The 23,754-nt window shown below is 32.7% G+C and overlaps 1 protein-coding gene and 1 long non-coding RNA gene across 2 annotated transcripts; one reads left to right on the forward strand and one right to left on the reverse strand.

The window, feature by feature from the left end:
* Positions 1-12,278: 12,278 nt before the first annotated feature.
* LOC124459923 lies at positions 12,279-13,135 on the reverse strand. Its single transcript, XR_006953876.1, has 3 exons — positions 12,943-13,135; positions 12,756-12,884; positions 12,279-12,680 (listed from the first exon to the last, which is right to left on the reverse strand). It is a non-coding gene; the product is annotated as an uncharacterized LOC124459923 (long non-coding RNA).
* An 8,041-nt stretch (positions 13,136-21,176) lies between these two features.
* On the forward strand, positions 21,177-22,970 carry LOC111518422. Its single transcript, XM_023175055.2, has 3 exons — positions 21,177-21,316; positions 21,382-21,776; positions 21,847-22,970. The coding sequence occupies exons 1-3, from the start codon at positions 21,182-21,184 to the stop codon at positions 22,871-22,873; spliced, it is 1,557 nt and encodes a 518-aa protein (XP_023030823.2). The 5' UTR covers positions 21,177-21,181; the 3' UTR covers positions 22,874-22,970.
* Positions 22,971-23,754: the final 784 nt, after the last annotated feature.

The following is a 23,754-nucleotide window of genomic DNA, read 5'->3' on the forward strand; positions in this document are numbered from 1 at the left end:
TCTCAACCCAAATTAGACATTTAGAAAGTCTTAAAGTCATATGACTCGTAAGGCCTATCAAAATAACACAAATAGTTTATCGTTTTAATAATTATGTTCACTTTTAAATAAGCCACACTTCATAAAATTTATTTTCTTAAAAACAGGAAGAAAGGAAGCTTAAAAATGTAAGCAATGTTTTAGAAGTCTGTTATTATTAGTTTAAGTACAAAGTATTTTATCTTATGTTTAGAGTATATAATTTATCAAATAAAAAAAAACTATTCAAACTGTAATTTTTTAGAGATCATCTATAATTCTGTGAAATATTCTCAAATACATCATAATTATTTTTGTTCTGTCATAAGAAACAGTTTTTCTTTTGAAACTTTTTCAAGAGCTTATCTGCAAACAGATGAAACAAATAAAAATCTTTTACAAAAAAAATTTTGAATTTGAAGATAATAAAAACTTGTGAAATTTAAAGATAGCTTTAAGAAAACTGCTTTTTTGGTTAGGTGTAATCATAGAAAAAATAGTCTAAGCCTTAAACACCAAATATGGTAAATTTTAAAATAACAATGATGATATCTATAAATTCTATTGTAGGCAAAGTCATTGGAATACTTTTACTATATAGAGTATATAGTAGTTTTCAGGCATAAGGCAAACTAAGCAGAGAAGATTCTTCTCTTTTTTTTGCTGCTGCTCTTGCTGCATATTTATGGGCTGCAGTCGCAATAAAATTTATGTTCTAAAAGTGCAAAATATATAACACAAAACACGCGGCTTAAACGAGCAAAAAGAGATGAGCAAGACAAAAAATAATGGCAATCGCCCACCCAAAAAAAAAAAAAAAAAACATAACAAAGCATTAATGGCCATGAATGAAAGAAGCATTTAGCCAACAACAAAAACTTCAACGACGACGACAACCACGTTGACGATGAGTACGAGGACAAATGGCCATGTCCACATAGAGAAAATTAAGACCTCCTTGGCCTCATGTGCAACAGCCAACAACCAGCACCTTTTTGTGCCACACACACACACTCACAACAAAAAAATTTGTACAAAAAGCACATACAAATATATTTACGTACATTTATATACATATATAGGAGGAATATCCATTTTCTTGAGCACATTTTCCAATATGTGTGTGTGTGTCTTGGAGGCCACGAAAAACGTTTGATCATTGCCGACACACGCGTTCATTTACAAAAGATGGACAAGCAATTTTTCTCAAGTAATTGATACTCTGCTGCGTCGCATCCCATCGCATCGCATCGCATTGCCCCACATCCCATCGAGCTCTAGCTGTCCAGCCAGCTGTCAGGATGTCCGACTGTCAGTCAATGAGTTGGTCTGTCTTCTTGTACGATTCCGTCCGTTACCGCGTAACAGTCTGCTGCTGCATATTAATGACTTTCTTTAATGTCTTTTACTCATTTATTTTAAACACGGGCCACAGCCACGCCGAAAAAAAAAAATTAAACATCCAAAATGTAACCGGGGAAATTTATTTTGTGCTAAAGTTTGCTACCTTCAACAGAATTTTATGCATAAGTGTAAAGTAATTATAGTTGTAAATGGAAAAATAATAGTTTATTGAATCATATTCAATCAAATTGTGGGTCAATTAACTTCTTTTTTAGAAGAAGAATAATAAGACAGAAATAAGAACAAATAGTAAAATAATGAGTCAACAGTTATAGAAAACTTACTGAAATATTGTACTTTAAATATTTAAAAAAAAAAATGCTTTAAAAATGATAATCAACTATGCATTAATTTCTAAGTACTTGAAATGTAAAAGAAACCGAAAAAAAAAAATTAAAATGTCTTGCATGAAATATGTTTGAATTTTTAAATGATTTGTAATTTAATTTTTTCAAATATCTGTTTAAATTACGATCTTTATGATATTTAAATGAAACATTGATTTTAAAAGTATTTGTTTAAATGTTTGTCAATTATGAACGTTTTCTTTTTGAAAAATCTTTCCCAAAGAATTAAAATTAAACGAATTAATTAATATCTTTCGTTGAGTTATACTTTTTTTATAACCATAATGTTACAAATGATATTATGAAAATATCACATTGAAAGTGAGCTGATTTTAGTTTGCCGTTATAAATTAATACAATTTTATTTTCAAAGTGAGAAAATGTAAAATTAATTGAAAAATTGCTTTCAAAATCTTATACGTCTTTATTTTGCTTTACCATTCGTAAAGAAATTCAAATTAAATAATAAACTTCTTATAATAAACTTCATTAGTAATTTCGTTCAAATTTATGTAGCTATTACTGTTAATCAGAATTAATTAACTTTAATTAATAGAAATAAATACTTAATACTTTTAAAAGCCATTATTTTACTTGAGGAACAAATTGTACTTAAAATAAAAATATTAAGATTCTACGTAAAATTTAAAAGCAACAAAAACTACAAAATGTTTTTTAATTTAATACATCTCTACATCAAAATAAACTAAATACCTTTAGTAAGTTATTTAACTAAGAAACCAATAATTATTCTTTTAGTTTGTATTTCAAGTTGTAGGCAAATATTTAAATCAGTAGTTGAAGTAATTAAGCTGTTAAAGAAGTATGTAACTTAACTTAAAAACCAATTAAGTAAGGAAGTAATTATATTTCAAGTATTTGATTAATATTAAAGTCAATACACAGAATCAGCTAAAGACTATTTAGACTAATTATTATAAAAAGCATATAAAAGAAGCTTTAGCTAAATGATTATTATTATAAACTCTTTAACAATTTATATTGCTCCTAGTATATAACCGCCTGTTTAAAAAAATATAACCTACAAAGATAGAATTCTTGGAAACAAACGCATTTGAAACAAATTTAACTAGGCAGAAATTTCTAAGAATTATTTTAAAAAAAGATGAAAGCGTACTAGGAAATCGACTTGGGCAATTTTGTGGTAATTTTTTCCACTGCTATACCTGACTTTAAGCAATGCTGTGTCGGCAATTTGCCGCTTGGTTTTTCACAGTGCACACACTGTAGATGCCCGGGACCACATCGCAGGCCACCCAGATCCAGTGGCTATACCAATAATATCCGCCAGTTTCATGGCACTTGCACTTAAACTTTACGGCATTGCTGATGCCGCTGCTGCGGGCACGGTTACAGCAAATTGAGTTAGTATAATTAAATATGACATTGGCAAGCGTATATCCGGCAGTGTGTGGGTTGCCTGACAATTGAAATGAAGTGTTGACGCCCTCTCTTTCTCTCTCGCTTTCTGAGTGTGTATATGAGGAAAGAGGTGGATAAAGGGTGTGGTGGAGACAGTTGACGCAGTCAGGCGACAAATATCATATGCATATCATGTAATGAGCGGAGACGACACTGAAACTCCAACACAAACAGCGACACCATCACCAACTACCGCCACATTCATTCGAGTGCACAGCATAAACGCTTCACTACCGCCGCGCGCAATTCTCAATTAATGCATTCCATTCAGGGCAGCCGACCAGGCGTCCACTCAGCCACTTCGGTGGTAGTATTCAGATGCATAAGCATTCGAGACGTTCGAATTCATGCAATTTGCTGCGTAACTAAATCAAAATTCAGCTACAACAACAACAACAATGACCTTATAAAATTGGCACTCTTAGACTGTGTGTGGCAATGGCAGACACAAAACTAGGGGTATTCAAAGAAACTCCCAACTCTAGAGATAGGCAAATACTCATATCAAATAAGCAACAATTGAAAGTAAAGTAAGTCCCAAAATTAACAAGAACAAATTTTAGTTATTGCTTAATTTTAAAAACTTTATCTAATCGAATTCGAAATCGACAGATAAGAAACAGATAGGAATTACTTTATTGTACGCAGAGAAGGAAACAATTCTGACTCCATACTTAAGTATAAATATGTACAAACTTTGTATATTCTTGTTTAGCATGAAAAGTTGAGTCGATAACGATTTTAATATGACTTGCATTATTATTATTATTAACTTCTAGTTATTTATTCAACATTCAACGAGAGTTTTAAGTTACTTTTGTTTTTAAAACCACAAAAAAATGTTTCCAAAATCGCAATTGTATAAAAATTCCGTTCAAAAAAGAACGTTTAAACTTTATAACCTTGTATTAAACGATATCTTGTTCTTAACATGAAATGTTGGCCCTTTTTGAAATTTATCGGTTTACAAGTTTACATAGTTTTGTAAGTTCTATGTTTTAGCTTATCTTATAATATATAAAATAAAACCTCATCGTAAATATAGCGAACAAAATAAGAAACATTGTTAATTTTCGAAATGGATTATTAAATTTAAATTTAAGTTAACCTTTTTAGCAAGATCTTAAGCTCAGTATTAAATGCTATAATTCGATAATTGGTAATATAAATATTTTGTTATTAACCAACTTAAGTTGAAGACTCTTGCAAGGATTTAAAATTGACAAAAGGCTTTTTAATATGACTAAAAAAGATCAGCACTGAATGGAGTGATTAAGAAAACAAATTAGGTGAACACTTTTCGAGTTGAATGATTTACATTTAAACATTAAAATAGCTCATTTAAAATGTTAAAGAGTTGCCCATTCGGTTAATAGATATCAAATCTGTGTATATAAATACGCAATTCATAACTACAACTTAATAATATTATGATTTCAAACAATTTCTTTTTTTTTTTATTGTTGAGTAAAAAAAAAAGGACACAAAATTAAATTTTGAACTATTTTTTTTTTATGCAAAAATTCGGAAAATCGAATAGCAATGCCATTATCTCTTTGTTGCACTCCAAAGAGAGATAACGCTTTTATAAACGATTTAAACCAAATTAGCTGCCATTATTTAGACTCTATTAGATAGTGCAATATTTTAAACACAAATAGGTGAATAAATGAAATAGCATGCATTTCCCTTGCCCCAAAATGAACGTTTATCAATTTAGCTCGGTGCCCCTGAAGCGGAACTATTCCACTGAACACCCCCGCACACATGGACCCCTTGGATAGAGACGAACACACACAGCAATGGGAACATTAAGAGCAAATGCAAAATGCATTTGCACGCATTTTTCAGCGACAATTTCTCTCTGCAATTGTAGATGCAACATCAGCAGCTAATGCAACACGCCGCTGCATATGTGCGCTTCATTGCTGTTGCTGCAAAAGCGCCAAGGGGAACCAAGAAGGTGGAGGAGCCAGCCAACAGCACAGGCAGCAGCTCTAGAGAATAGAAGGAGCAGGAGCTGCAGCAGGATGACAAAGTCTACAATGATGCTGGCGGCAGACTAGGAAAACTTTTCCTCAACAGGGCGACAGCTGTGAAATATGCCGTCAGACATTTGAATTTTGCATATCGCACGCCTGCCGTGCAATTCTCCTCAGTCACAGTGGTACCAAATTCAATGAATATAATGAATACAAATGTGGAAATTAGTGACTTCAAAACAAAAAGTATGTTAACTCCCAAATACTTACATTGGTGTATACCAGATTCAAATTTTTTGTTGAGAAATCCTCTCCATGGGAAAAGCTCAACTGAAACTAGTCAAAAAAAAAAGTTCTGAGTCCAATTAGAATAACAGGAAATCTTACAAATATGGCTCAATATCTTACAATCTCAAGGGCTTGTCATTAATATGTAATCCATTATTTAAAATTATAATCTTATTCGTTATATGCGTTACTTTTCAGCCTATTAATTTATTCTAACAAGCAAAAAAGTTAATTTTATTCTTTTAAGCTTTTATCTGTAAGAGACAGTGTTTCGCAGAGTATCCTTTCCTAATTTTATCTAAATTGAGTGCGTTTAAGTCGTCTCGAGATCATACCCCTAAACATTAATTATTATTTAAAGAACGACTAATTGTAAGTTTTATCATCAGTCGACTTTTTTTCAGAAATTTTAGGTGAAAAATTTGACAGCTGTTTTGAAGCTTGGAAAATATAAGACAGATGAAATTGACTTCGATCCAATTTTTCAGACTTTTAAATAAGTAATAAAAAATCTTTATTAAAATTGATTATTGTTGTCCTTTTAAAATTACGATTGTTTATTAAGAACAATATTCTAGGTATTGGAAGCATTGACCTCTCTTTTAAAATACGTTTTAAGGACTTTGTCCTTGCTGCCAGAAAATGAGAGCTAATCGTAGCTTTTAGTGCCCACTGATGGAAATTTCAAGCATGTATATTTCAATTTTTGGCACTAAGTCTAAACTAAAGTAATAGTCCAATTTATCTATTTGAACCACCATTTCGAAACCCACTATACACAGGTCTACGATCTAGTCTTTATAAACAAAGTGTTTAACCACAATCTAATTAATTTAAACAATTCTAAAAATATAAACAAAAGTATTTTTAAGTAAGTATTTTTATGTTCCTTATAACATAAATTTGAGTAGTAATCAATTTCATTAGGACCTTAAACTATATAAAACTTTTACTGTATACTTTAAGTTTATTAGAAATTCATTCAACGATTATGTGATGATTAATAGAATCAATAGTTCCATTCTTGTCTAACAGTTGTCCTTCCCATTTTCGATTCAAACTACCTACACACTTGGGTTAAATGTCTGCTTTTGCTTTCTAAACAATTTATGGTTTAATAACAGAATCAATATCAAATGCTATTCAATTGAAACCACTGTGTGTTGGTGGTGTGTGGCTGGTCGTCGTCGTTGCCGCCAACGATGATGCTGCCTGATTTGTATGCAATCATATTTTTGGCGGAGTGCTGGAGTTAGTTTTTGGGAGGGATAAGCTACGGGATGAAACGTAGAGTACCCTACTCGCCTCGCTCGACTTGATGATACTGTTGGATTACATTTAGGATTGTTTATGTTGTCATCTCCTCCGCAATTGTTGCCTGTTGGCAAACGTACATCACAGAAAGAGAGGGAAGGAGAGTTGCAGTCGCTGTGCCATGATATATAATGGCGACAACAACAACGTCGACAACGGCAATGACAACGACGACGATGATGACGATGACAATGATAATGATGTTGCCATGGCGACATGAAATGCGCGTACAACAGCGCCATTTAGGCTGCCTCAGTTACCCTCAACATCCCACATGGATGGCAATGGGATACAGATACAAGAAGGAAGCCACTGCATTTGGAAAATGGACCAATTTGCTGCCTACTGTGCATTCTCCTGCCTCACTCGCTAACTGACTGACTGACTCTGACTCTGACTCTGAGTATAGCAAGCATCCATCCAAAACACGTGGGCGCCTCCCGTTTTCATGTTGCATTTGATCATCGGTCTCAGTTGCAGTTGCTGTTGCAGTTACTGTTGCACAGCTGCAATTGTTATTCATAAATGCGAATTCAATTTGAGAATTGCTTTAATTCAACTGCCCTGTCATCACCTACAGCATGAAGTCAGCCATTTAAAGATATATATATATACGCTGTGTATATATATATACATAAACGAATCGGCAACGAATTGTCTCGCTGCGGCAATTAGCATTTTATGTAGAGAAAATTGCAGAGAGAAAGAGAACTCTTTACTCACACCAAATGGCTAATAGGCCGGAAGGCAAATGTTTTTTTATGTTTATTCATTGTTGTACTTTCTGCAATTGCACCATAAAATTGTTGTATATTCGACCAGCTGTTGCATCTTTAAAGGGATAAGCTCGTTGTAGGTGGCGTTTTCCCTCCCTCCGATAAAGCAATATTTAAAAGGTAGTTTCATTTATTAATTTTTTTTTCTTTTAGATTCAAAAAATTTAGTTTTGATTACAAAAAATGCTAAAGCAAAATTTATCATCGTTATACGAACGATGCTAATTCCTATAATTTCTAAAATCATACAAAAAGATCAGCTAAACTTTTTTTGTTTAAATAAATTTAAGCTTTGATTTTTGTTAAGATTTAACTCTAAATAATGTAAGTGTAAGTTTTTTTGTTTAAATTTAAGCTAAATGTTTGAAAAAAAAGTTTTTCTTATTTTTTTCATTCTTACAAAATAGAATTGAAAATTTAGGACAAGAACAATTTTTTTTAAAGACTTGTATAGTATCATTTGTATTCGATTTTCTTTACCTAATAGGGTACATACTAAAAAAGATTTTTGAACCACAGTTTTAGGTAAAGTCCATTTCTCAGTTTTTTCAGTAAAATAATTTGAATAACTAAAACAACGGGAAAAACGGTCTCTTTCATCCTATTTTAGAAGATGCTTTAAGTAAGCATTTAAGTTAAAAAAAAAAAAAACGATATTGGTGGACGAAAATTACATCCCCCCAAGGATCCGCTACTGTCCTCTTTTCTATGTAACCAAACCTTACTATGTAAACAGAGCAAGGAAAAAAAAAAAGAATATTGACGCAAAACCTATGCTAAATATTATTACATAGCTATACAATGTAAATTTACACATTGCCTTTGATGCGTAAAAACAACAGATGGTAATTTTTTTGTTAAAGTTTTCCATTATTTAACAAAAATTTAAATTCGTTAGTGTTTGTGCTTAAATTAACAGAAACTGATGGTCAATGGCCAGCGGGTCATTTTGTCGCTCACTGCGTTTAATTCACTGTTCACTACGAGATGTTTTTTTTTTCCTTTTTTGCCTGCACTTGTTTCAGCATTTAACCGTATCCGTTACTGTTTTATTTTCATGCCCGTGTATCTGGATACTTACAGCTCAGCGCATTTGAAAAATCTGCATAAAATAACCGTGCAGAGGTTTCTGGACTCAGGACAGAGTTCTGTCTGTAAACCTGTCCTATGCCACCAATAGCTGGCTGGCATGGGAACCTGCTGAACAGATCTCAACTGGATTGTACGCTGACCACACGCAGCACACACTCACAAACACACACACACACAAAGAGAAAAAATGTAAAAAATTATTTTTCAATTTCACGCTTCAAATAATTTACTAATTAGATTTGCATTTAATTTTTTGGCAACCCGCATATGGGCAAGAGATGAAGTTAAAAACTCGCCACCAGCTCTCCCGCTGACTTAGCAAGTTTGTTTCGGATGAAGAGGTTGTTGCAAAAAAGTTTAGTTTACTAAATAGTTGGTTACAACTTTCTCAACTATTAACTTTTCATATGAATGAATGTACAAAGATGTAATTGCCAAAATAACATCGACAATGGGAGGTCTTTTCGAGTATACACATATATATGTGTATGAACATATTCTAGGCAAAAAGAAATATTATTTTATGATGAGGCTTTGAATAGTAGTAACTTTGTACTTTAAGCATGCTAAAGCTAATCGTTATATCAATATATCAAAAAAGGAGTTTATATAGTATAAACTAACTACATATCTATGTATATAATATCTAACTGAAAATCAAATTCTGCTACAAGGAATTTTAGGAAGTCTTTTTGATATGGTATGTATCAGAATCTTGATTTCTGCTACTTTTCAATGAGTGAAACTATTTTCTAACTTTTGTTTCCTTGATAAAAATAGTTTTTTAATAAATGAAAATAGAATGAAGCTAAGACTGTTTGCGCTGAATATTAGACGTGAAATCCTATTCAGTTTAAAGATAAATGTCAAATATCGAATAAAAGATCAGCTGGTTTCCTTTATCCTTAGAACTCTAAACTCTAAAGAATTTTCAGTACTCCAGTAAATTAAAAGTCTATTTTATATCCCTAAAACTGAATGACTTTAAGCCTAAAAAGAATGATGGCAGCAAATAGCTGAATTGGCCAATAAAAAATTACCAAGAAATTAGAAGATCAATGATTTAAAATATTTATAAATTATAGCAAATTTTCGTTAATCAAAATCAATGTATATAACAACCTTTTAAAGATATTTACTTCTACCAAATCTCGACAATAGGTTTCTATGTCGACTAACAACTTTTTTGAGCCAATTTAATCAAAACTTAAACGAGACAAAGACAGACAAGCCCTCTTTGCATTGGATGCAACGAAGTTAGGAGAGAGAGCGGAGATAAACGGAAAACTTTGGAGCAAACCAAGAAGACATTTAGAACGAGATTCCCATTCAGCGTAAAGAGGAAAGGAGATGAGAGACTTGGTTAGGCGGCATTTGCATTTTGAGAATCTTGACAAGATACCTGGACCGCTGCTCCATTTCAAAGCTCACAACTGGCAAGACAATGATGCGGCTGTGACTCTGTGTGCGACTGTGATTTAAAGAAATTCATTTAGATTTTGTTTTGGTTTAAGTTTTTTTTTTTTTTTTTGTATTTCTGCTGTTATTTTGTCTTAGCGATCGATCTTTCAATCAATGACCGAGAGTACAAAGCGTGCAATGGCAGGCAGATGACGATGACTGCTGACTCAGAGCCATGGAAATCGTTTCATTTGCCCCACTCGAATGGAGGAGGAGGTACAACAAATCAACAATCAAAATTAAGTTAAAAGCAATGCTGCAACAACAACAAGTCATGAATCATGGAGGTCCTAGAGTTACTCACTGATTCCTGATTTCCACACATGTGTGGGGGCTCACGTCATTTTAATTAATATGACAGATCAGGAGATGCCAGAGACCACCATCAAATGCAAATGCTAGAAAACTTTGACTCTATTAACTGGGTCCCAACCGTTAGACATTGCTAATTTGGGCAGGAACTGAAAGAAATGTCACCATTAGTAGCAGCCCAGTCAACAGACAAAAAAAAAAACCCCCCAAAAAAACCTAAAGTTGACATTTAAGCAATTTCAAACGTTTTGCTAACAAATTTTACAGCAGCAGCAACGGCAGCGGCCGCGGCAGCAAAAGAAATCAGCAAAAATCAGCATTGACCTTTTGACATATGGCTCTTTGCTCTTGCTTTGGCTCTGTGTCGCTTGGCCCTCCGTCTCTCTGTGGCTCTGTGTGACTTCTTAACTTTGTCGTCGTCGTCGTTGTCGACGTCGTGCCTGGCACTCATATATAGAGCCACCAGAGCAATGCTGCCACAAAAGCGAGACATTTTACAAATGTTTTCAATTGAATTGCTCTGATTTTTGCCAAGTCCCCCGTTGGCAGTGCCCCGTTAAAGCCAAAAACCGCTGAAGCCACTGCCACCGCCGCCGACGCACAGTGGAGCAAGCATAATGAATGTAGATTAAAATTAAAAGCTTAATACTGTTCAAGTGAGAAATTAATAATTATAAAAAAAGATTTATTTTAGAGTAAATTTGATAGAATAATTTTTTTTTATTTCAAGTTAAGTATTTACCTCATTTACAATGTGAAGAAAACTTTATTCAACTTATACGTAATGAAATCATCATTTTATTTATCATAAAACTTTTGCGAAATTTGCAAAAATTAAAAATTAAAATAAGATCATGTACGTTTGTACACTGAAAAAGATTTGAAAAAAAAAAAATAAAAAAATATAACAAACATTTAAAATCAACGATAGTATTGTTAATTTTGGTTTCTTTAAAACCGAGTTCCACCTTATAACATTGGGCCCACTGTGCCGTCTCTCCACCACCGCCTTTGCCAGGGGCAGCGGCGGCAGCAGCTGAAAATGTCGTGATGATGGCAAATTGTAAATAGCTTAAATGGTCTAAATGGTTTAAATGATTTCAATAGCTTTCTGCTATTGGACTGACTGGCAGTAGCGGTGCCTGCGGAGGCGGAGAAGAATATGGAGGTGGCTTCTGCATCCAGCTAGCAATAGAAGAGCAACTGAGGGCTGTTAGCTTCTCCGTTTTGTCCCGGCTCGATTTCAATGGTAACAGTTATCACACAAACTAATGACACGAAATTAGGTATTGCCATTGCCTAGCTGGATCGCTAGCTGGCTGGTTGTCTCTCTAGGTCTCCAACTCTCCGTCTCCAACCTCGTTTGTCGTCGTCTGTGTCGTCTAACTTTTGTGTTGACTGTGCTCAGCGTTTTCCCCCAAACACACTTACATATATACTTGCATATTTGAAACAAAGCAAAGTTGTCCACACGATGTACGCCATGGTTACCTTTGAATTTTTGTACAGAATTATCACAGTTACACTTTAAAGAAAAACTTCTGCTTGTCTAAGAAATTACATAGACAATTGAAAAAAAGATTCATTACTAATTGTAAGTAAGAAACTTGTTAAACTTATTTAAAAACAATTTTTACACAATCAAAACTTTTTATGTTAGAATCGATTTGAAGGCATTTATATTAGCTGCCCGCAAAAGACAATTTGCCAATTATAGAAATTTGATTTAGGGTATGAATTCGTTTTTTCACTTATTATTATCGTTTTATTGAAAATTCAAACGGAAGTCATGTACAGGTTTGTATATATTGCGAAAAATTCTCATAATTTATTTAGTATAAAACACTTTTTTCCACTTTATTCTGAATCATTAATATATAACGCACAATTAAATGCTACTTAAATTTAATTAAGTCTTTTGATATTTTCCACTGCATTTAATTTTTAAATTGTCTGTAAAATAGTGTAAGCGATATATATTTAATACTAACAGGATACTTACCACATCCTCATGCTATGACAGGCGAAAATTATTACATTGTTGAGGCAGAATTTAAAAATCATCCATGGTGTCAGTACCCTATAAAACGGGCATGGCCGGTTGCTTAGCTCTTGTGGGTTGAACAATAATCTAGTCTAAAAGAGATAGTCCAAGACTGATTCATCAGGATGCAGTACCTACTCCAATCATTTTCGATAGTAGTTACAAGACTAGCCTAATTACAAGTCAACGTAGATGAAGACTAAAAACATTTAAAGGTTTGAGAGAGTACCGAAGATATATGTACATCCTAGACATTCAATTATTCAGTTCTTACAGCCGTGATCAATACTGGTCGATAGTGTGGCTCTTTCAAGCTAAGCATTGCATATGAATGACCAATCTGTAGTCCGCACGGACCAGTCCTGGGCTATTCCATGGTCAGATCGAACCGCTCTAATGACATCTACATAAAAAACAGAATTGGAAAATGGACGTAAATAGTCAATAGAGCAGTACCTTACCGTCAGTCAAAAGTGTACTCCTTGGAACTGCAAAACCTGTTACCAGTTAAACTTGGTTATGTTTATGAGATTGTAAATCTATAAACGATATATATTAGATTTAGATATTTTTATTGTATGTTTGCAAATTCGATAGTAACTCTATTTCTTTTGTAAGCAAAAATTTAATTGATTTTGACAAGAAAAAAATTAGAAAGTGAGCAGAGAAACTATTTTAAACATTTATGCCCACTACACTGATCTGCATAGCCAAAAGTATCGTAAGGGATTTTTAAAAGCAAATTACATTTTAATTTACATTTTCCAGTACTTCATATTCTTCATCCGAATGTTTCAATTTATGATGATTGTGATGTATTAATATATTTTTGTTAATCATATATCAATTGTCTTTCTTTGTTTGAATTCCAACTTCTCTAAATAGAAAAAAACGTTATTAAAAATTTAAAATGCTAACAAAAATATTATTGCTAAAAAGCTTTAAAAATTATATTTTAAGTTAAGAAAAAAAACGTTAGTTTTATAGGGTTAGTTATATGCTTCAATTAACTTAGGTAATTTATATTCACTGATGTATATATCTCTCAATTCGTTGAATGGTTTAACGACTTAGAATTTAGTTTAGAATTAACGAGAATTTGCTAGTTAAAAATTAAAATAAATCAGATTGATTTTTATAAAATTTTTAACCTAATACACTAGAGTTGCCAGGTTTATCGACTTTTAAAAGAAAAAAATTTGTGTTGAGAAATTATTTATTTATATTGACATTTAAAAAAAAAACAATCAGAAACATGAATTCGTTTCACTATCATCCTACAATGCTATATAGACTATGAACTATAAAATCATCATAGACAGTGTATAATAGACACTCAAAAAATTACTAAATAAATTTAGTAGTTACTATGATTTAGATCTAGGATATGTTATAGTCGACACTCGCTATAACTATTGCCAAAAGGCTTTATCTATTCATTTTTATATTTACCTAAAAATTACTCTTTGTATCCGTTTTTATTGATTTGTGCTACTACAAAAAAAGAAACACAAAAAATTGATCAGAGACAAAAAGAAAAGCAAAGCAAACGAACAAACAAACAAGCAGACTACGAGCTGAAGTTCATGATCTTGGGCACAAAACAATAAAACAAAATAAATAATAATAAATGGTAAATTTCAGAGGACAATTGTTCAAACATTTGTAATAATAGCCTGGTGAAATTTTTACAAAAAAAAAAAAGAAATTCAAATTTGGGTCGTCGCCCTTGTCGAAGAGGCATTGAGTTATGGTAGCTCATTAGGCGGGCGCCTCGTCAACTAAAATTTTGGATTTGGAATTAGATTTTTGTTAGGATAGAGTAAGACAGGAAATATGCCCTTTTACTTTAATCACGCGAAGTGAAGCGAACATTTTACAATATTGCCATAAAAGGCCCAAAAAAACAAGCCGGAAGAGTCGCAACTTTAGTCAGACGACGATCGACAAGGAGGAGTATCAAGAACAAGAGACCGTGAAATCTCAGCTGAGTTGAGAAGGCAATGCAAGAAATAATTTAGATCACGAATTTGTTGTCGTATGCAAATTAATCAAATGTCGTCAGGTAATTCAATAATGTCAAAACAGACCAGCGATACCGATTATTTAACGAAATGAGCAAAGGGAAATAGCTAAAAGAACATTTCTTTGGTTTTTTTTTTCTTGTCTTTGCTTTTCCTTTGGGTATATTAATTACCACAAAATAAAAGAAAGAAAGAAAGAAAAAAAGGAGAGATCTCGATTTCTCTATAACTCAACTAAACTAAAATACAATATGAATATGTTAGATAAAAAAAAAAAAAGAATAACAAGCCTACAAACATACGTTAATATTGGGGTTCTTTCTTTCACCTGGTGGTCGGATCATCGTCGCTTGTCCAGGAATTGAATGTTGCAGTTCCCCCTCTCCCTTTCTGTCTCTTGACTCTTCTGTTTCATTCTCTGTCTACTTTGGGTAATCCAAGACGGCATTTAACCAATTTAATATTATTATCTATGATCTTGTTTAGCATTCTCCTTGCTTGGGTTTCCCTCTCCACCACATTGTCGCTCAATTCTCAATGTCGGCTCTATGTAATCAGAGAACCCAGTCGAAAAAAGAAACAGCAACAAGACATGGGCATTTGCTTTGCTTTTGGCTTTAACCATTGACAAACGAAAATGAGTGAAATATTTTTCCAGCTCGTTCTAATTGGCGCTTGTTCTGGCCTAGCATCTAGTGTCTTGTTCTTGTTCTTGGCCAAAATGATCTTAGGTAAAAATCTCTACAGTGTTCTTCTTATCTTACCCTGAAATGTGCAGTTAAAGCATTCCATGACTGTCACAAGTCAGTGACCGTATAGTACAGAATATACATAAAAGACATTGATGATGCATGTTAATATCAATTGATTTTAATTTTCATTTTACAACCGAGAAATCATTCACTAATATTATCATCTTTCCCATTATTTTAGCTTAAACATTTTGTTAAATTTTGTCTCTTATTAATAGCTCTGTTTGTGGCATATCTGGTCAATTGGTCCACATTGGCCTGCTTATTTATCAGGCTAATTGATTTTTGGTCGACTGCCGTGCTATGTGTTCGACATTTGTTTGAATCGTAATCATCATTGTTCTAGTTAGAAAAATAAAGGAAAATTAAATCACAATTTTTTTGTTGTCATGTTTGTTTTATTATTGTGGCTTTGCTTTTTTCGTCTCTTTTGTTTTTTTTTTTGATTGTTTATTATTTTTGATCTAAAACTTTAATTGATTTTTAAAGCCAACTCTGCATGTGGGCTGTCAACCTCTCCCACACACACACATACACGTACATCCATACATATATGTATGTATATATTTGTGCATAAATGCATATTCTATGGCTCTGTGGCTTTTTTAGGGGTTTTGGTTCTCTCTCTTTCTTGCATTCAAAATGCAGCCACATGCAATCAATTCAGTCGGTAGTCAGCAGTTGGCCACACACACACACACACACATACACATTTTTATGCTGAATTATTCATTATAAAATGTTGATATAAGTAATTTATAGAATTTGCACAAGTATTTTTTGATTAAAACAAACAATTTTTAGCACCAGAATTGCAATTCAATGAGAATTATTTCTCAAGTCAAAAAATAAATAACCCAAAAGAAAAATGTACACAATTTGTATTCTTAATATGAAATATCAATATTCAGTTTATATGGTGAATTTTAAAGAAAAAGAAAAAATTTAACTGAAAATTGTTTATAATGCAAATGCAGTAGCAGAATTTTATTTTAATAACATAAGAAATAACTTAACAAATATGTAACTATTTGTTAAGAAAGTTTCAATTCGAAAAAACTAATCCAAGTTCCTTTTAAAATTACTTTAATGTATTTACATGAGTATTTACTAGTTTTATTAGATTGCTTGATCATTAGGTAATTCTTTTGAGCCTTTTAGACTTTAATAACGTTTAGTTTTTTGCCATGAAAAAGACACATAGCAACTGAATCTCCTAAGAGAAGGCGACAGATGGCCAAATTAAGATTTCTTATTATATTTTTTTATTTTTTTCCACATTTTGAGATATTAGATTGTTATCCGTTCTGCATAGAAAGTCGGAGAATTATTTAAAAAATAAATCTAATTGCTCTTTAAGCAAAACTTCATGTTAAACCAATCGGAAAAAGTTTATTTTTAAATTCAAAACAACTACAGAAAAATATTTTTAAAATGAAACATTGTATTATTCTATAAATCTCTAGAATAAGAAAAACAAGAAATATGTAAAAAAAAAAAAAATTTAAGAAAAAGATAAATGAAGTTTTAGTATCAATGATCTTATTAAAAAACTATTCCTATCACATTCCTGCAGAGTACACCAATTCAGAAAGAAAATCATTGGTGACATGCGATCATTCATTAGCGATATGGCCATGGATATTGCATGCAATTTTAAAAGTACGGAAATAAAATGAATAAGGAAAATGCTTTAAACGTTTCAAAGCGTTAATGTGGTTGAATAAGCAATAAAATGATTTAAATTTCTAATTGAGGACACATTTTAAGGAACAAATTTGATTCTTATTAAAAAACTATTCCTATCACATTCATTAGCGATATGGCCATGGATATTGCATGCAATTTTAAAAGTACGGAAATAAAATGAATAAGGAAAATGCTTTAAACGTTTCAAAGCGTTAATGTGGTTGAATAAGAAATAAAATGATTTAAATTTCTAATTGAGGACACATTTTAAGGAACAAATTTGATTCTTATTAAAAAACTATTCCTATCACATTCATTAGCGATATGGCCATGGATATTGCATGCAATTTTAAAAGTACGGAAATAAGATGAATAAGGAAAATGCTTTAAACGTTTCAAAGCGTTAATGTGGTTGAATAAGCAATAAAATGATTTAAATTTCTAATTGAGGACACATTTTAAGGAACAAATTTGATTCTTATTAAAAAACTATTCCTATCACATTCATTAGCGATATGGCCATGGATATTGCATGCAATTTTAAAAGTACGGAAATAAGATGAATAAGGAAAATGCTTTAAACGTTTCAAAGCGTTAATGTGGTTGAATAAGAAATAAAATGATTTAAATTTCTAATTGAGGACACATTTTAAGGAACAAATTTGATTCTTATTAAAAAACTATTCCTATCACATTCATTAGCGATATGGCCATGGATATTGCATGCAATTTTAAAAGTACGGAAATAAAATGAATAAGGAAAATGCTTTAAACGTTTCAAAGCGTTAATGTGGTTGAATAAGAAATAAAATGATTTAAATTTCTAATTGAGGACACATTTTAAGGAACAAATTTGATTCTTATTAAAAAACTATTCCTATCACATTCATTAGCGATATGGCCATGGATATTGCATGCAATTTTAAAAGTACGGAAATAAGATGAATAAGGAAAATGCTTTAAACGTTTCAAAGCGTTAATGCGGTGGAATAAGAAATAAAATGATTTCAATTCCAAATTGAGGACAAATTTTAAGTAATAAATTTGATTCTATCGCAACGATTTAACAAAATAGAATGAGCTCTAGCCCTTTATGCTCCTTTATTTATACCGAATTTTCTTGACAGATTCTGACAGATAAATGTCAAGGCCAGCTAGATGAGTGTATTAGAGATGGCAAGCCATTGATCCCGCTATCGATAGTAGGCGATAGCTTTTTCGATAATGCGTTAATAGGGATAGGGATTTTCTCGATTTTATCCCAAAGTTATCAACTTTGGAGTTGATACTTTATTTTCTTAACTTTCATTTGTTAATAGTCAAGGAAACACAATATTCCAATAACTCTTTCGGTTTTTTAATACTACTGTTTTTAAAAAGGGTAAGAATAACACCCAAAAAAATCACGGTCTGTCAAATTTTTTCCTTTATCATTATTTAAAAAGGTTTTCTACATTTTTAAGTCGATGGAATTAGCACTGAAAAATCTTTAACATATCTGATGTCTCTTTCATTTTAATCCTGACAGACATCATGCTACACAGTTTTCATGTCAAGCTATTGCAGTCTTAGGCAATTTGTAAAGTTTTTAAAAATTGACAGATTTCATTGGCCCTGTTTACGGCTTGTTACATGGAATTTAAATTGAAGCAAAATTGTGCACAAATATTTAAACAGACATGGACATTGAAATAAAGTTGCAGATGAAATCTGAGTTGCATTCAATTAAAAGGATTTTCGATTTTACAAAGTGCGTTTTGTCAGCCAAATGTATGTATGTCCATGTCCATGCACATTCCCCCTCAAGGACGGCAACGAAGGGGGCGTTGATGCAACTGAACTGAACCAACAAACCAACCTAGCAACTGAACCGAATTTGGTTGAACTGAGTCAATCCGGAATGGGTTTTGGGCTTTGGGTTGACGGTGGTGGTGGTCATGGTGATGGCAAAAGGTAAATAAAAGAAGGCATGTTAAGCATTTTGTACATGACAACTACCTAGAAAACAACTACAAAGACAGCAATTTCTCGCATAGGCCTCGTCTCGACTACAGTTGGACAATGGCAGACAATTTAAGAGTTGGAATTTTAAAATAGATGAGAGAAATGAAACAAAACTAAACCAAGGAGGAAAGGAGAAAAAATGCGAAACAAACCACAAAAAAACCTGCAAGTAAGACAGAACAAATAAGGTAACTAAACTCGGGTCAACAAAAAGAAAAAACAAAGCAAAAAAAAAAATCTGAAGGTAAAAATGGAAAACTTACATTGAAAAATTTACCATTTCAAAAATTGATTAGAAGCCTTTAGCCAAGCGAATGATGGAGGCGACCAAACAGAGATCGTTTGCTAGGTAGGGTGAGAAAGTGCTTCAATAAAAAAAAAAATGTCTAAAGTCCTTGTCTAGGACATGCGGGAAGTGGCAATAGTGAAGGAAATACAACTAGCGTCTGTAGCTGTCGGCACAACCAAGTCCTGTGAGTTGTGTGTGTGTGTTTGTGTGTGTAAGTAAACGTGTTGCGGACAGCCCTAGCTTAAGTTGCAAGAAGATTTCTGTTTGTACATGGGCAAGTTGGTTTTTTTTCTGTTTTTCGTTTCTGTGTTTGTTTGTTTGTGCCTCAGCTTTGTTGCCCAATATCGACTCTGGCCAGAAACAAACACATCTACATATACGGGCCAAGGGATAGGCGGTGTTCACGGATATGTACTGTCTGTTAACTGGGTCAGTTGAAGAAACAAGGTACATATATATATATGCATGTATTTGGTAGTAAGGACACAACGACAATGACAAGCCACCTCACGTAGTGGCAACTATCTGAAAATGACGCCAAATTACCAATGCAAAAATATCCCATTTACCTTGCACAAAAACAAAAAAAAAAGACAAAATATAAGAAAATGTAAAGAAAACTAGAAAGAAAATGAAAATTCAAACATTACGCCCCAGTTACCCGTTTTTACCTTAACGTAAAAGCTCTAAAGGTAAGAAAATTCGCTGCCATTTAGGTTCTCATTTTCTTTTTCCATTTTAGTTTTTCCATTTGGCGGCAGCAGCTGCTGTCGATGGCTTCTGTTGGTTTGCTATTTGGCACTTTGTAAGACATTTTCCCCCACGCTCAAATGTGGCTCACATTGTCACAACATTGTTGGGCTAACACACACACACACACACACATGGAGATGGTGGTCTTGAGTATGATGAAGTTATCAGAGATGGATATAGAAAGGTATTCTCTACTTATGGATAGATTCTAAAATAATACACAATGTTGCTGAGCCCCTAAGCCACATCATCACATTCTAAAGGCCAAGTAAAATTCACTTTAGGGGTTAAGCAAGAATTTTATTTATATAGGTACATTTTGTCATTTTAATAAACACTGACTAATACTATATCTACATATATATTTGTCAAATTATGCTTTATGGGCAATTGGTGGGACAGTTCTTTACAGGGTCCGGCACTCAAAGTGAAACGAATTAAAAAGCCCACAAATTTAGTTTGGAAAATTAACTAAATTTAACTAAAAGTGAGTATAGTGCAAAATTTAGAATTAATTAATTGATCCTTATAACAACCTTTTGCCCAAATATAGGACTATAGTCAGGGCAAAAGGTGGGGGGATTTCGTAAGCATTGAAAAGGTCGACCAAAATCTATTTTAAATAAATAAAAATGTCTATAAAGAACTACGAAATCTGGACTAAATATATTTTTCAAAATATGCAATCTTTTAATAAAAAAATTGTATTTGCGAAATTCTAAAAAGTAATTTACGATCAAATAAAAGAAGTTAAATAGGTGTTCTTCAATGCAACGATGATTTTTTGAGCTACTGCGCTAAATCTCCTCTTTTCTTTATCACACAAACACGTTAATAATAAATTAAAAAAATTAAATAAATACCTTACTGTACCAAAGTCAATTATTCTTAAGATTCTAAAAGATTAAGAAATGGAAAGGATGCAAAAATAACTTTAAATTACTTTACTTTACCTTTAAAAACATAATGTATGGAATTCCATAGATGAAAAACATCTAAATTGTAGTAAATTGTAAATTGCATTGCTAACAAGTTATAAGCTTCTTTTAAGTTATAAAAGTAAAGACTATTCGTTATGTCAACCTTAGAATCAACAATTTCATGGCTAATAATTGCCATTAACATAGTTATTCAACCAAGTCGTGGCAAATTCAAATATAAATAATATAATGCCATCATTTGTTAAAAAATGTCGTTTCTATATAGACTTGTTTTAATATTCTGTGGTCTTTCGATCACATATGCAAACTCATTGCAACAGGACTATTGTGACTTATCGCTGTGTCCAAAAGGCAAGCATGTTGCATGTGACAATAACCTAAAAGTAAGTAAATTAACAAGAAAAAAATACCTCATTAAATTCCTAAGCAAAAGTCAATCAATTTGTAGCACTATGGCCAAAATTGTACAATGGATGCAGAACTTTTAGAAACACCCGAGAAACTTCGCGACGGAATTGTGCTACGAATGAATGAATTACGTAATCAATTAGCAGGGGGTGGATTTTCAGGTTTTACGCCAGCTGATCGCATGGCAACTGTACAATGGGATGATGAACTTGCACATTTGGCAAAATTTAATGTACTCAAATGTATATTAAAGCGTGATAGATGTAGGAATACACGTAAATACGGCCATGTTGGACAGACTATATCATATCGAGGATATAGAAAAAGGATTCCACGACTGGATAAAATCGTATTAAAACAAATTAATAATTGGTTTAGCGAACACGAAATGAGTTCAATGGCCGACATATTTGCATATAAAGGACCAACCCATGGGTAAGAAAACGAAAACAAAAAAAATTAAATTTAACTTTCTTTGTTTAGAGTTAATGGAAATTCCTTTCAGCGTATTCAAACGGAATTTCCTTCAAATATCAGAGGGAAAAAACAATCGCATAGGCTGTGCATTGCTTCAACAGACTCAAAACGAATGGTTACAGACCTTCCTAACGTGCAATTATGGCCATGCGCCAGTTGTGGGCAAGGATGTGTATACGAGCGGTGGAGTAGCTGCCAGTAGGTGCAAAACTGGCAAAAATCCATCATTCCCTAATCTTTGTTCAATCGATGAAGTCTATAGGAAAGATGAAGGCTACGAAGATGAGATTGAAACTAATACTAAGCGAAACCAATCAAATGTCACTAGTAGCACAGCAGAAGGTTCAACAAAAAATGTGACCGAAACGATAAAAGATTCAACCACAAAACCAACAGAAGAGAAATCTACTGAAAAACCTGCAAATTCTACTGCCGATAATAAGGAAACAAATTCCGATGGGTCACTTCAATCTCGTACATTTAAAATTTTACCAAGAACACAAACAGCCAACAAAACGGAGACTTCGGATACAGTAGCAACTAATATTACAGAATCTTCCGTAACCCCAGCATCGAATGAAACTGCAACTCAACCAACAGTGCAAGCAAATAGTACAGAAATTTCTACAACCTTGTCAACAAATCAATCGTCAACTGTAACAACGCCCACTACTACTGAAACAGCAAAATCAACTACACCAAAGCCTAGCAAAAATGAAACGGTTAACGAGAATAAAAATAATGTTTTTTATCGTTTCACTCGATTCATAGTAAAACTTCACGCACTCGCGAATAAGTATCAGATTAAAATCATTACCCAAAATCATGAGGTAGAGAAGGTTATGAAAGTCTTAAGCAAAGTTACGAAAACTCGAACGGAAAATATCTCTCGCCGTGAGAAGCACGTTGGCGATGCGCAACAAAATCGGCAATTAAGAATGAGGAGTCGGGGCATACGCGGAAGGACAATGAAACAAAAACACAAAGAAATGTGGCGATCAAAGCGTCATCAGAAAGATCTCAGCGATGGTTTGGTTAAATGGAGGACTATTTGAGCAACTTTTAATTCAATTTAAAATTACTAAGCGTGAATTGAGTCCTATTGTAGTTTGATCTACACAAAATAAAAATGCTACCAGTCCTTGAATATAAATAAAATATGTTTTTACTTTTAACTTTTTTTTTTAATTGTTTATATTTGGTTGTTGTCGTGTTCCAGAACAAACAAACTGAAATCATCGCGATCTGTAAATTGAAAATGAAACTTAGAATTTGAATAGTGGTTGATAGAATAGAAACGCACTTGTATAGAGAAGATGGATGATTTGAATGGATTGCATGCCTACTCACCTACAAAACTTAACATGGCATGTCTTCAAGTTCATTAAAATCTGAGGGAAAAACCTATACCCTATAAAAAATGTTGTCATTTTATCGATAGTCTATTACTAATAGCCGAATCCGTTGCAAATTTATTTGAATTTTGTTTCTTTCTGTTGTGTTTTGCCATTTTGTGAAGAGCGAATTTACATTCGAAAAATATCGTTAAAAAGGCCAATCGAAACGCCTGAGATAGGAAGGTCTGTTCTTAATGGTGATATGGATATTAAATTTCGGCACGGCAAAACCTTATGCCATCTCCTCTAAAGAGATGGTGCATGGTCGACTGTTTGCAACGCAGAGATGGAATTTTTTCCAACCTTATAAAGCATATATATTCTTGATCAGCATCAACATTCATCTGTAAAATCATTCTCACGCTTCGAATTCAAGATCTGATAATAAGATAAAGAAATGAATCTTATTATTCAAGCATGAACATCTTAAAATAAATTTTTTTGGGTTATTCAATTTCCCGAAAAATTTATTGCAAATTTACAATTTAACTATAGTTTGATTGTACCTATTCAGATATGTCTTAACTATTGATTTCAAT

This window comes from Drosophila willistoni (assembly GCF_018902025.1).
Source record: "Drosophila willistoni isolate 14030-0811.24 chromosome 2L unlocalized genomic scaffold, UCI_dwil_1.1 Seg168, whole genome shotgun sequence".
NCBI classification, from domain to species: Eukaryota; Metazoa; Arthropoda; class Insecta; order Diptera; family Drosophilidae; genus Drosophila; species Drosophila willistoni.

Excerpts from the sequence above, each read along its gene's own strand:
- LOC111518422 (XM_023175055.2), top strand. The coding sequence starts at position 21,182 with ATGTCGTTTCTATATAGACTTGTTTTAATATTCTGTGGTCTTTCGATC. Across the intron at positions 21,317-21,381 it reads CATGTGACAATAACCTAAAA|CACTATGGCCAAAATTGTAC; the intron begins GTAAGTAAATTA and ends ATCAATTTGTAG. Across the intron at positions 21,777-21,846 it reads TATAAAGGACCAACCCATGG|CGTATTCAAACGGAATTTCC; the intron begins GTAAGAAAACGA and ends AATTCCTTTCAG.